Source organism: Columba livia, chromosome 15 (genome assembly GCF_036013475.1).
Source record: "Columba livia isolate bColLiv1 breed racing homer chromosome 15, bColLiv1.pat.W.v2, whole genome shotgun sequence".
Lineage (NCBI taxonomy): Eukaryota > Metazoa > Chordata > Aves > Columbiformes > Columbidae > Columba > Columba livia.
Window position 1 is genome coordinate 17,160,590 of NC_088616.1, and position 13,175 is coordinate 17,173,764.

The 13,175-nt window shown below is 44.9% G+C and overlaps 1 protein-coding gene across 3 annotated transcripts in view; it reads right to left on the reverse strand.

The window, feature by feature from the left end:
* Positions 1 to 13,160, reverse strand: part of NPTX2 (neuronal pentraxin 2) — a 92,014-nt gene extending 78,854 nt beyond the window's left edge. For 2 of the 3 annotated variants that reach the window (XM_065031598.1, XM_065031600.1), the window contains exons 1-4: positions 12,576 to 13,160; positions 10,920 to 11,136; positions 7,245 to 7,489; positions 5,676 to 5,855 (exon numbers count right to left, since the gene is read on the reverse strand). In XM_065031598.1, the coding sequence (XP_064887670.1) occupies positions 5,676 to 5,855; positions 7,245 to 7,489; positions 10,920 to 11,136; positions 12,576 to 13,145 (1,212 nt within the window). In that variant the 5' untranslated portion in view covers positions 13,146 to 13,160. Of the gene's footprint in view, positions 1 to 2,168; positions 3,829 to 5,675; positions 5,856 to 7,244; positions 7,490 to 10,919; positions 11,137 to 12,575 lie in introns of those variants that run through there. The other variant, XM_065031599.1, reaches the window with a different exon arrangement.
* Positions 13,161 to 13,175: the final 15 nt, after the last annotated feature.

Here is a 13,175-nt window from a genome sequence, read left to right on the forward strand (position 1 = left end):
TCAGCAAACAAGAAATAAATTTAATATATATAAACACTTTTTTACAACAGTTATCCTGATTGAGAAAGTGCCAGCTCCTAATACAAGGCACCAGCTTTGCTACTGGTTGGCATTCCATCTTTAGGAAAGGCCTGAGGGAAACCAGCTCCCTGGCACAAAACAGAATCGGTGTGTGTATAAAGATGATGGCAGAGCTTTTACCAGCAGGAACGTCTGTGGTCTGCCTTGGCTTTTCTGAGACCTACACCAACAGTTCAATGAGCAAGCACCACCCCACAGGACTTCACCAGCAGGAGGGAGGTGTTCCCTGTTCACAAGGGGTCCCAGAGGGATCCTTCTCCCCCCAGCAACATTCGGCTCTAGTTTGACAGCAAGTGTGCGACTGAAGCCTTCAAGCAAATACCAAGCATGTGGTATGACCTGCATTTTCCAATGGGCAGCCAGTTAGTCAGAACAACCTCAGTGTCTTTGAAGAAATGTAATTTGGATTTAAACATACCAAATACTAGATCCTTTGCTGCTCAACAGCCATTAAAAACATGCAGAACACACAGAGCAGCGCGACAAACGGACTGAGCAGTGTTCAGGCCTGCAGATGTGGCCCGAGCCCGGCTCCCGAGGGGCCGCCCCGCTGGGATGGCCGCTGCCCTGCCGAGCCCGGCTCCCTCTGCTTTTAGACAGAAACGGGTTTTCCGGAAACCCGCATCACCGCATGTTCCAAGTGCTGTAGCTGTCAGTCAGTTTGCCATAAGTTATTACTTCTGTGTATTCAGAGCAGTTTGGGAGCTGAAGGTTGTCTTGTCACTTCCACACTCCGTAAACTGTATGGATGCTGGAATATGGTAATATTTACTCCTGTTTTGCCATCTGCTTATGCATGCACATAGAATATGTTACTCCCAGAATGTGGAGCAGCAGAACAACAGCCGTAGCTTTTCATTGCAAGATAAAGGTACAAAAAATCAATACGCATTTTTTCTTTTTAGTGAAAAAGGTACTATTGCACCAAAGAAAGAAGAAAAAATATGCATAGTTTAAAAAAATATTAAAACAAACTTTTCAATGGAATATATACTCCTTAGCTTTGAGTTTTACTGAAGAGTCAGTGTCTAAAAAACCCAAACCCCTCACCAAACCCCTGCCACCCCGGTTGTGTAACCAGCAGAACCCACCCAACCTGAAACAGAGGACCAGGCTGTCTGTCTTGGGAAGGAAAGAGCCAGCCCAGCATCAGGTCAGGCTGCCACAGGATGAACGTCCCCAAACGCCCTCTCAGCTGAGCACCTTGACGTACCTTAGAAAAAAGCCAACTTCTAGTGCTGATTTGCAGGCTGAAGAGAAGTTGTGTTACACCGCTCCTGCCCAGCAGCACCCGGGAAGAAGCACCAGCCAAACCGCAGCCCCAGAGCAGCTGTTCCCACTGTGCACAAACGGAGCAACCACAGCCCCCCAAGCCCTCCCCAGGCAGGGAGGCTTCCTGCTCAGCTCTTTATCATTAAAGACAGACCTAAGGTTCAGAGTGTGTTTAAATAACTAAAGATCAAGACAGCAAATTGAAGCGTAAAGATTCTCTGCTTCCCCCAGCCAACAACTGAATCCAAACATGGAACCAGTGTGTCAAACGACAGAGAGCAGCCACACGCAAGCTCCCAGGGAGGTGCCCAAACCATGTCATCATTGTGCCCCTCAAAACCAGACTGAAATCTGCAAAAGCTATTTGCAGAAAGGGCAGAGCTCAGCACAGTAACTCCAGACCTCAGCTCCTTCAGCTTATTGTGAACAAAGCTGAGAAAGAAAGGTGGGTTGAGTGGAGGGCTGGTGCCTCCACTGGTTTCTGGTCCCTGCGAGATGACAACTTTGCAGTCTCCCTGGTCTTAGGACAGATTCTTTGGGTATTGACGGGTTTGGGTTTGTTTTGGTGTTTTTTCCACGGTGGTTGGAGACAGCTGAGCACAGCCGGAGCGCCAGACCCCCCATCACACCCAAACACAGAGACCCTCTCCCCACAGCCCAAAGCCTCTTCTGGCTGAAGATTGTAATGTAAGACATTTGGGGAATAGAGGTAGCTTCTTACAGGACTATCAGTCTAAAGAGATGGAAGCCGAACTCATCGTAGCTATGAAAGAGAACATTCAGTGTCTTGTGTGACTATAAAAGAATTAAAAGACTCATTTTACAGTGCATTTTAATTAAAACTTCATTATAAGAATTTTCTTGTAAGGACAGCATTCTACATATTAATGGAAATATGTAACTTTATCCTACAAATGGGACTGTCACCATATTTTTCTTACAATTCAAACATATGAAAAATAAAATATGATATTTAGCTTTATAAATTCTCCCTCCCCCCTTTAAATCCTTTTTCTTTTAAATAACAAAAGAATCAACTCTTTGCCAGTACAGTGCATTTGCTATACTAAGTATACACTTAGTCACAAGTGTATACTAAGTATACACTTAAGTCACAAACCAAGTATTCACAGCAACGCCAAGGAAACAGCAACACTGGTTGCAAAATATTGAGAGAAAATTAGAAAAATATAGTAGTCAGCCTGGTGCTTACAGAAAAGACAGTCAACAGGGATCAAAAACCAGCACATTTTCATATTACACAGGACCATCATAATAACATAGAAAACAGTGCAGAAGACTTATGGTGGAAAAATATATAGCAATTCTCAACAAGCAGAAACTGAACTTTGGCACTTGCTCATAAAAAGGCGTTTCAAAGCAAAACAAACTGGAAATTCACTTAATCACAGCTTGTATATTTAAAAAAATAAAGACATTGACTAAAGCAAGAGAAACAATAGAGAAAAGTTTACAAGCCAGGTCACTATGAATTCAGTACATTCAGCCTACAGAAAATACAAGTGCAATCTCCATCCGCTCCCCTCTGCTGGGATGCTGGCTGGCAAAAGACCGGCTTGGGACAGAGCCTCACCTGGGGCATCTGCGTGCCAACGGAGCCGCGCTGATTGCACAGCCCCTTCTTCTAATTGAACAACATGTCTCAAATACATCGCCTCCGCATCATAAAACAGGGATTGCTAACCTGCAAATTAAACACCAAGATCCTTGCACTCAGACAGTGGCCATTCTGCTCTACCCATAGTTGCACCAGAACCACTGTAGTGTAAGGATTAAGTCATTTTTTAAAAAGGGCTAAACAAGAATGGCTTCGCAAAGGGGGGACAATAGACTGGAAGGAAGGATTCACTCAGCCTGTTAATCTCAGCGCTGTGTCAGCACTGCGCATTGTCACAAGGAGCACTGCAGCTAACATGTGCACGGCTGTTTCCCTCCCCAAAAGAACTGACATCCTAAACTCAGGCCCAACCAAAGGCTGCTGCAGGCCAAAGCTTATTTCTGGATGAGGCCACAAGACAGAACGGGCTGCTCCAGCCAAGAAGTGCTGCTTCCATTGTCAGGCTCAGTGCCCCAGACTGGCAGCGATCTTTGCACTGAGGCAGCTTACTCCATCTTTTATTCTTTTGAGGAGTTATGATGGGGAAGGGAGGAGAGAAAAATAAGTGCTTTAGATTGCACAGAAGATTGTCCTACTAAAGGGGGCACTTGAATTGGAAATGACTGCAGCTATAAATCTAGCAGACGCTCTTCACATGTCTCCACAGGCCATTTAGTAGCACCTCCAAACACATCAACGTTGTTATCAACCCAGGGTATGATGTTGCCAGGCATGTTGATAGAGCAGTTAGCAATATTCATGATGTCTTCAGCTTTTAAGACCCTGTCCCATATATTGAACTGGCTCATCTCCCCAACGAAGGCTTGAGTTGCATCAAATCTTCCTCCTACTGTGTCCTTTAGGCACACAAGAGTTAGATTAGACGAGAAGGTTAGTTCAGCATTTTCTTCCAACTCGAAGACCCCCCAGCCACATTGCCAGAAGGAAGCGCAGAGCCAGGTCACAGCCAAACAACCGCAAGTTCCCAGAAGGGCTACTTTGGACAGGATGTCCATGGAGCAGTAAAAGCTCCAGTCTGAAATGTGTCAAAACAAGTCAAAGCAAACAGTGGTGACTTGATACCATCACACAAAGGTTAGACACAACTAACCCTTCCCCCACACAGCAGAGAAGGAAGTCAGCTGCAAATATTGAGGCTAATTGAAGAGCCACTTTGCAAGCCTGGCACAGGACAACTTCAGCAAGAACTGCACAGATGCGCAAGATTATGCTGAAAGTTTTATAGCTATAGATTAAACCGTAACTGCAGCCCTTGACCAGCTGTCTGCAGGGCCTATGAGATCTTTGGGTGTAAATACACAGGCTGCTGCCAGTTGTACCAAATGACTAACTCAAACTGCTACTGCATAAGCCTAAAAGGGTTTGTTTGCTCCATCCACTACTCCAGGACAGAAAACACACATTTTGTGTGATCACACTCACATGAAACTGATAGCAGAGGATAGAACCAAACCGAGTAGAGGCAAATGGCATGAGAGAGTTACAGAAAAGCTGCTAGCCACTTAACGAGCTGAAGCATGTGCTGTGCAGAGTGTATCAGCATTCTGAATTCACCATTCTGTCATTAACGTCACAGATAAGTGTCTACTGAAATCAGGCTCAGGATAAAACTTTTTTCATTGCCTTGCCCCATTGTGAACCTGGAAATCCTGGAGATAGGCTATGTCCTGCTACTCAATACAAGATTATTTAAGCATATGTATAATCATGCAAAGAACAGGTAGAGAAAAAAAATGAAGAGCCACACAATTTGTAGGCAATAGCTCAGTAAGATGTTAACTAGCAGAAGACAATTAAAAATCTTTTGGGCTTTTGTTTGTTTGGGGCTTAGTTGTTTGCCTGTTATTTTCCCAATATTCAAAGAGGACTTAAGCTCACAAATGCTTCCTGTTGGCAATACAAATACTCAAACATTATCAACATCTGCATTAGGAGAGTTATTTACCTACATATTTAATGAGAAACAAAATGTCTGATTTAGAGTTTGCCCCTTTGACTTCAGACTCATCTTTAAATAGACAAATTCTGAACGAGGGACAGGCTCCACTATTCTAAAACTGTGTGACATACCTGAGAGCTGCAGAATTGGGTCAGGAGGGAGCTCTCCATAAGAACCAGACATGCCCACAAGCCCTCTAGTGCCCACAGCTGTTGGTCCCCTCACCCCATACACACACTTTCCTTGGTCTGCTCCAGGGCCCAAGGACTGACATTCTTACTGTTCTTGGGACAAAGAGAGGGAAGGGACAAACCAGTAAGCTGCTACAGGGGACAGTCAGCTTGGATTGAATTTAAACAAAAAAATCAAAGCAATTCTGTTCGGTCCACTGTCAGCACTGGCTACTTCTGTCCTTGTCTGTAACTTCAGTGCTCACATCGCTAGTCACCAGCAATCTAGTTCAAAGGTTTTAATATAGGGCATTATTCAGTTCACTGACAAAGCTGCACACCGTAGCATTAAGAGTGGAAATAGGAATAGTTGCATCATGAATATTCAATAAATGAAACAAAATATACCAATGTGTGATTGCATTAAGTATTTGTTGCTTTGATTTAGTCTTTCTGATACTGTGTATACAACAGGACTAAGTGTTTAACAAATAGAAATTCTTTTCTTACAGCTGCTGTTTGGCAAGTTTTGATGTATATTTTTAAACCCTGGGACACACTGTCGTTCACTCACCTGTTCCTGACCCAGGATCAAGACACCGCCGGGTTTAATTGGGTGCCAAGGAGCAAGATTCTCCCCAGTGCCCAGCTTCTCTCCATCCTGAAAAGCCTCCCACATCCCATCTCTGGTGGTCCAGGTTATACAGATGTGATGCCATTTTCCATCACTAATGAAGAGAGGGAGCTGGGCAACCTACAAAACCAAAGAATAACGCATGTTCCAAACCAAGTCTACCAGGTCAAGCACAACATTTAACAACAGACAGAATCTACTCTATCCTCAGGAGCCAAAAGTTCAGAGGCAGAAGTTCCCCACATCTTTCTACTTTGTCTCAGCTCTCCTGTATTCAGGACAGCCGTGCTTCTTATTCCATATGCGAGCCTTTGTTCCATCTAGAATCAAGTGACACAAGTACCACAGTCCAAGCTGTTATCAATCCACTGATCCTGCACATTAATATGTGGCATTTCTGGTTTAAATTTCAGTGCTTAGACCTATTAATAACTTTTCACCCAGTGCTCATATTAAGTTCCTCTTAAAACCTGGGGTTTGCTGCACCATTTGCAGTAACAGCTCTGACAAAAGGATCTGCCTGCTTCCAGTAAAGCTTGTGGGAACTGTTACGTAGAGCTCCAAATAAGAAGAAACTATGGTCTTTAGGAATTTGATCTGAAAACTTACTCAACATGAAGACACACAGTGGTCTATGGAGCAGCTGTGATGTGGGAGAAAGAAAAGCCTCAAAGAACATTAGTAGTACTGACATAATATTGAAGAGAAAAAGTTCTTGCTAAGGATCAGCAGATTCAAGTTTCCTTCTCTTTCATCAGCCATTAAAAATAATCAGCTTTTCGGTTTTATTGATTTGGGAAGATAACAGGGGTGTTAGAAGTCCTTAACGAGCCACCCAACTGAATCCCCCGAGTCATGGTGCAGATCTGTACACGCCTGATCCCTCAGAGAGCAGAGTTACTAGGAAACCTAACCGAATCTGTTTTAATGCCAGCTTTCAATGGGTCTTGTTTGCCTCAAGCTTCATCCCGAGGCTTGTCGGAAGCCATTAATTGTTGCTTTTTGTACATAAAGTCTGAAAAAACTGTACCTAAACTGAGGTACAGTCACTGAACATAAAACCAGCCACAATTACATGCCTTTTGCTCTCCATCTTGTGGAAAATTCACTTTAACACATCTGAACTTCTAGGACTAGAAAGACAGAAATACTGCAACTGTCTTAGATCTTAGAGGCTTTGCAATAGTGTGCCTTCAAATATTGCTTCTGTTTCATAAACTGAAAAAACAGAGGCCAAGATCCGCTTGTGAATTCCAAGGACATGCCTAAGCGTCTGCACATCTAGATGTCATGCTGCTTTTTCTCAACACAAATATATGCACCCATGGACTTTGTTTTGAGGACTTTTATGAACTTAGAGCAAACACAGACACCAACAGACAAGCAGACACCACCAGCTCAAAGGCCCAGAACTGGCTTCTCTCATAGGGAATGAAGGAGTCACTAGAGAGGGGCCAAAGGTTTAGGCCTATTCTGACCATATAAATAAAGAAGTTAGTCAATTCTCACCTTATCATTAATTAGCAGTTCAATTGGATTATTCCCCCATTCTATGAGGACAATTTCGTTAGCCTGCCCGGGAACAGCGTAGGAGAAGGGCGTGCCGATGCCGGGAGAGGCGCTGGACCTCAACCACAAGCACACGGTGAACGCGTAGAGCTCCGGCAGCGTCTTCTTGATCTTCCCGTACAAGTAGTTTGTGCGAAGGGGAAGGGAGACTTTGAACTCGTCAGGTGACTTAAACGCACTGTTGCCTAGAATTACATCAGGGAAGGAAAACCTTTAGCTTTAAGCAAAACCATGCATTCACAATTCAGGTTAAGAAACAATATAACTGATATTGAGAATTTTTGGAATTTTAATCACGTTAGAGAGATATACAAAAATACATTGTAGTATTAGCGAAAGTGGATTGTGCAGCACAGAAAAATACAACTGTATTTTATACACATCATGCTCATTACTTAGCCTATTTTTCCTGCTCATTTAGAGCAGAAGAATAGATGGCAAACAACTCATGAGAGGCTGTTAAACATTTTTGTTCCTCGTTGCTGAGTCCATGGCTGAAGGCCTGCCTATTCCAAACAACTCAAAATGTTGTAGAAGGTATTTACTGTTACCAGACATGCATCCTCTGGTATGCTCATTATTAAAGCATCACAGTGCTTCAGAAACCTATTTCTTCTCCTCTTGCTGCCACACAGGGAGCGAGCAGCAGCATCCCCGGGTTACAGACAGCAGCCTGAGGAAGCGGCTGATACTCTCATTTTGAAACAGAAAAAGCTGACGCGTTCCAGAAAGCAGAGTTAAACTCAGAGGAACTCATTTCTGTCTGGTAGACACATCGGGAGGAGGTCTGAACAAAAACATAACGCCGAGGTTCAAAGTGACCTGACAAAAACTGCAATTCAAAGTACAAAAACATCAGGTGTTTTTCCTAACAGTAGGAATTATTCTTTAGATTTTTCTAAAAGATGTGATAAAAACTAGTGAGATAGTCCACAGACATGTTTGTGAAATTGAGAACTCTTAAGACCAAAACTTCACGAAGTTGCAACACTCTGTATTAGTTTGTGTATACTTCTGTAGTTGCTTATAGTAAAATTCTATAATTAAATATTAAGATGAGAGAAATTCCACATTGTGCCACAAAATAAAACCCCACAGTTCTGTTGTACAGCATTCCCCTCAACCTTCCAGCAACCTGTTCTTCTGAGTCCCACTCGTTTCCTTTACTCGCATTCCTGCCACAAATTCTATCCCCTTGCCAAACTCCACACTCCAGTCCAAATGAAGGGCTGTTGTCACAAAAAGTTGCCACAATTGTCATATGTAATTTGCAAACCGTTGGCATTCTCTCAGTTGCCATTCTTAGAAGCAACTGAAGTGTTTTGACTGCACTTTTCACAGAACAAGGGGGTGGAAAAAGAAGCAGCCTGTCTGATGCTTGGACCTGTCTTGAAACTTACAGACCAACACCTGAAATATTCCAAACTCTAAGCAAAAAGAAATCCCAGGGTCCTAGGGCTGATGTTGAGCACCTCCACTAGGCCGGTACAACCAGTCTCATATTAAAAAAAGAAAGAAAAAGAAACATGCTCCATCAGGAGCATTAGTCATTTTGTGAAAGAACTTACAGAACCAATAGTGAATTGGAGAAAAACATACAATATTCATTTTTTAATATTTTTCAGGTTGTTGTCATGACTTGAAAACATCCACAACTCCAATGGTAAAAAGATCCTCCTGCTCTGGGCAATGAGCACATGCATGGGATAAGACAAGACTTTTCCTAAAGAATTTGAATTATTCTTGGACAAGATGGGCAAGATATATGGTTATTCCCTTTAAGAGACGGAGAAAACAGATTTAGACATAGCAAGTGAGCTCTTGTGTCTGCAGCAAAGGCAGGAACCACACTCAAGTCCAAGCACTACCAATTGCAGGATCATTTGTCCACCCAGTCCTGCTTTCCAATGCACCATCTACTGCTGGCAATGGAGACGACCAGTGAAGGAGTCACCAGAAGACTTCAGGAATCGCAACAGTTGTACAGACTGCAAACTCTACGCCAGTGGTGACTACAAACAGCTGCCACAACTACAGATTAAAACATTACAAAGTTCAGTGTCACCTTATAAGGCCATTTAGTCTCAGAACAAAGAGCTTATGACACTGGCTAGTTGTCAGGAAGAGATGCTAAACAATATGCCATTTAAAATAAAAGCACAATAGAAATACTATTTTGAAAAGAGGTTGGGTCACTTCAAATATTGTTTGCATTTAATCTACAAAATCATTAAGTTCTCAGATCTTTATTACCCCCACTTTGATTTGACAGAGGCACAGAACAGCTAGTAAGAGGGAGCACTGTAAAAGAGAACAAATTACACAACTAAAAGAAAGCCTGTGTCTTGGTTCCTGGCCCAAACTCTTCAGCTCCTTGGAGACTTGTAAGACAGTCCTCTCTCCCCACATAAAAAACAGAGGTGGAAACACTATTTTTAACCTCAATACATTACACATACTTGAGCTCCCACCACTCCCTTTCTCTTTCTGATGACTTGCTGGTATGAGTCACACCTTTCAGAGACAGGACTGGCAATACTTGCCACATAAGACATCAAGAGGCCACAAATCCTCCAGAATTTTAAGTGCAATTTAGGTTTTATCTTGGCTCTCAGGAAATACCAAATGATAGAACTCGTAGATCTCTTCCTTTTTCCCCTCCTTCACACTTTCTAAATGAAAAGAATAGGTATAATATTACACAAATGGATCCATTAGACTACATTTTAAAATTCATGAGATGCATGTTTGCACTGTTTTTAAAGCATGTCCATTAAGTTGCTTTTAAGCAGAAACCCTATTCACCTTGGAAAATAATTTAAAGTGATATTTACTGGTACTCTAGTCCCACACAGTCCACTCTGTGGGTGTCTATAGTCAATACAGAAAGACAGTTCTGTTCTTTAGCTCATTTCCATGAGCATTTATAAGTCAAATAAACAGACCCTACCCAAGCACAGAAAGCTCAGTAATAATTAATCTAAGTATCTGAATAAATGACTAGGATTAACAGAGTGTCCCCCAGTGGCACCATGTGTACTCTGCTGTAAACTCTGAAGGCAACACACTGGGGACAGGACACAATTCAAGTATCTGCTGTCACCCGAAGTCATAACCAGCAACAGAAGGAAAGATCACCAGCAAGATTTCCAAAGGAGGAAACGGTTCTGGCATGAAATGCCATTCACTACATCAAAGGCAGTTATGCTAATTAAGTTTAGCCCATCTGATTTTTCACTCCCAATAAAGAAAGGCAGCTCTACCTGAGTGTGTACATCTAGGTATCCACCCGACACCAATGTCATACTTCCTCCCACTTTGACTTGTCTCCTTACATATCTTTCCATCCCACAAAAACTGAGCTCCATCCTAACCACCCACATATGCCAAATTAAGAGACAGGGAGCAGAAGCCAAAGCCATTGCGAAGGCCTGGCAAGCAGGAATCCTGTGACAAAAGGAAAAAGGGTCTCAAGTATTTGCACTGTCACCTACTGTTTCACCCAGCACCTTAGCTGTCTTTCCCTCAAGGCCCACATCCAGAGTGCTGCACTATAAGGAAGGAGTAAACAAAATCAATCAGCCTGGAGTAGCGCTCAGGCTCTGTGCAGATTACCTTTTTCCAGTTCAGACACTCTTTCCAGCAACGCATTCAGGGCTGTCTCTGTCTTTTGCCGATGGGCTGACGTCTCATTATGAAGCAAAGACTTTTCATCCTCGAGCTCGGCCACTTTGCTCAGGAGTTGGCGTTCCAGGTCCCCGAGCCTCCGCTGAAGCATCTCTCGAAGGTCACTGGGCAGTGCTGCATACGACACGTTGGCCCGGAGTTGGTGCTTTAGGGAAACGAGAGTAAAAAACTATGTAATTTCTAAAAGAGAAACTGTGAAATGTGAATATGCTTCTGATTCAAAGGGATGAAAGCACAATCACCGATTTCTCCAGCAAGCACAGAAGAGGCATTGCTTTTTAGCACTCGTCATGTTCAGTGCTTTTATCAGCACTGTGGCTAAACAGGCCCTGAAACAAAAGGGCACTTTTGTTAGAGGCTTCCAGCATTTCACATGTAATCTTCATACAGTCGAGCTCAGGAAAATCAATGTAGGAAGCCAGGCCTGATGCACTTTCATTGGCACAGGTACATGTGGCACACCAGTTAATTTTTCTTTACTTACTGCAAGTGGCATTGCTAACTTAAGTAAACAGAAAAACTTATTTTTTTATTAAAAAATTAAGCTACTTTCAAAGCAAGTTTACCCAATTTACCAAAGTTTCCTCAGTTTTGATTTGCAGAGTAGGGAAGTCAGATGCTCTTTAGATCAATGGTAATTATTACCAGGTGAAAGTATTTTTATTCAAACTGCAAAAAACCACACATGCTTTCTTAACTAACATTGGTATCTTTAAGGATACCAAGAAACCAATGGTTCCAGTTGCCATATTATTGTAGTAGCTTCCCTTCTACAACATTTTAAAAAAACGCCTCAAAAAGAAGAAAACATAGTAAAAGGATGTTGGACTACCAGATCACTCAAAAGGGCACTTAAAAAGCAGCCCAGAGCATTCAGACCTCACAGAAAAGCCTTCCGGCAGCTACTCGCCACCCTCATGGGGAGGGTCAGCAGGACAGCGGAGGGCCCGCTGGCGGCTCGGAGCGTGAAAAGCTGAGCACAACACCCAGCAGGACTCCTGTGGCGATACTCTGAATACATCCACACGTGCCACTCAGCCGTGGGCACTGTGCAAAGGCGCGTGGAAATCACTTACTGGTGGGCTTGGACCCAACCCGCTTTCTATTCACAGGCACACAAAACCAGGTTCTTTTTATTCTATGTCAGCTCTAAATACATCATCTTAACTTCACAATCTGCACCACACAATCTCCTCATTACCATTGCTCTGCTCGGCTCCATATGGCAAGGTCTTACTGCCCGAGACGTCAGCTTTATACCTCAAACCTCATGATGACACATGCCCGGAAAGAGAGATTTAGATGTATTAATACAGAAACTAAGCTGGTGACCAGGAGGAAAACCATAATCTCCCTCCGTGCAGTGGGAGAACACACTTACAGAGGAGCCCTTCAGGTTTTTTGCCATTGAAGCGAGCAGACAATCGGGAAAACCGGACAAGCCAACCAAGGAACTCACTCCCAGGGCTTGGCCAGCTGTGTGTACTTCCACAAGGGCTGAGCGCAGCGGCCGAGCTGACCCGGCCGGCCGACCCCACCGCACGCCGAGCTCCGCGGGGCAGGCTCGCCGCGCCCCGGCCCTACCTCCAGGCTCTCCAGCCGGTCCTTCAGGGTCTGCATGGTGCGGCTCAGCTGGTCGATGACCTGCGCCGGGTCCCGCGGCAGGTCGCCCATGGTGTCCTTGCCCTTGCCCAGCTCCTTCTTCCAGGTCCCGGTGGGAGCCTTGCCGTCGGCGCCTTCGCAGCGGCTCAGCTTGCCGGTGAGCTCCCGGATGGCCTCCCGCTGGCTGCCGATGGTCTCCTTCTGCTGCAGGACGGTCTCCCGCAGCTGCAGCACCGTGGCTTTCAGCTCCTCCTCGGGGGGCAGCGCGCCGCCCTGCATGGGCACCGGGCAGCCCGAGCCGGCGGCGTCCAGCGGCAGCGACGTGCACACGAAGCGGCTCCCAGGCGGGCTCTCCTGCTCCCCCGCCGCCGACCCCCGCACTCCCGCGGCTACGGCGAGCAGGAGCCCGGCGACCGCAGGCAGCATCCCGGCTGCTGGGCAGACGACAGCGGGGCCGGCGGGCGCTGACAGGAGCCGCTCCCGGTCCCGCGCCGCCCGCCCGGTCCCGTCACGCTCCTCGCGGCGCTCCCGCGCTCGCGCCGGCACGCGCATTTATAGGCAGCGCGGGCGCGTGGCGGGGGG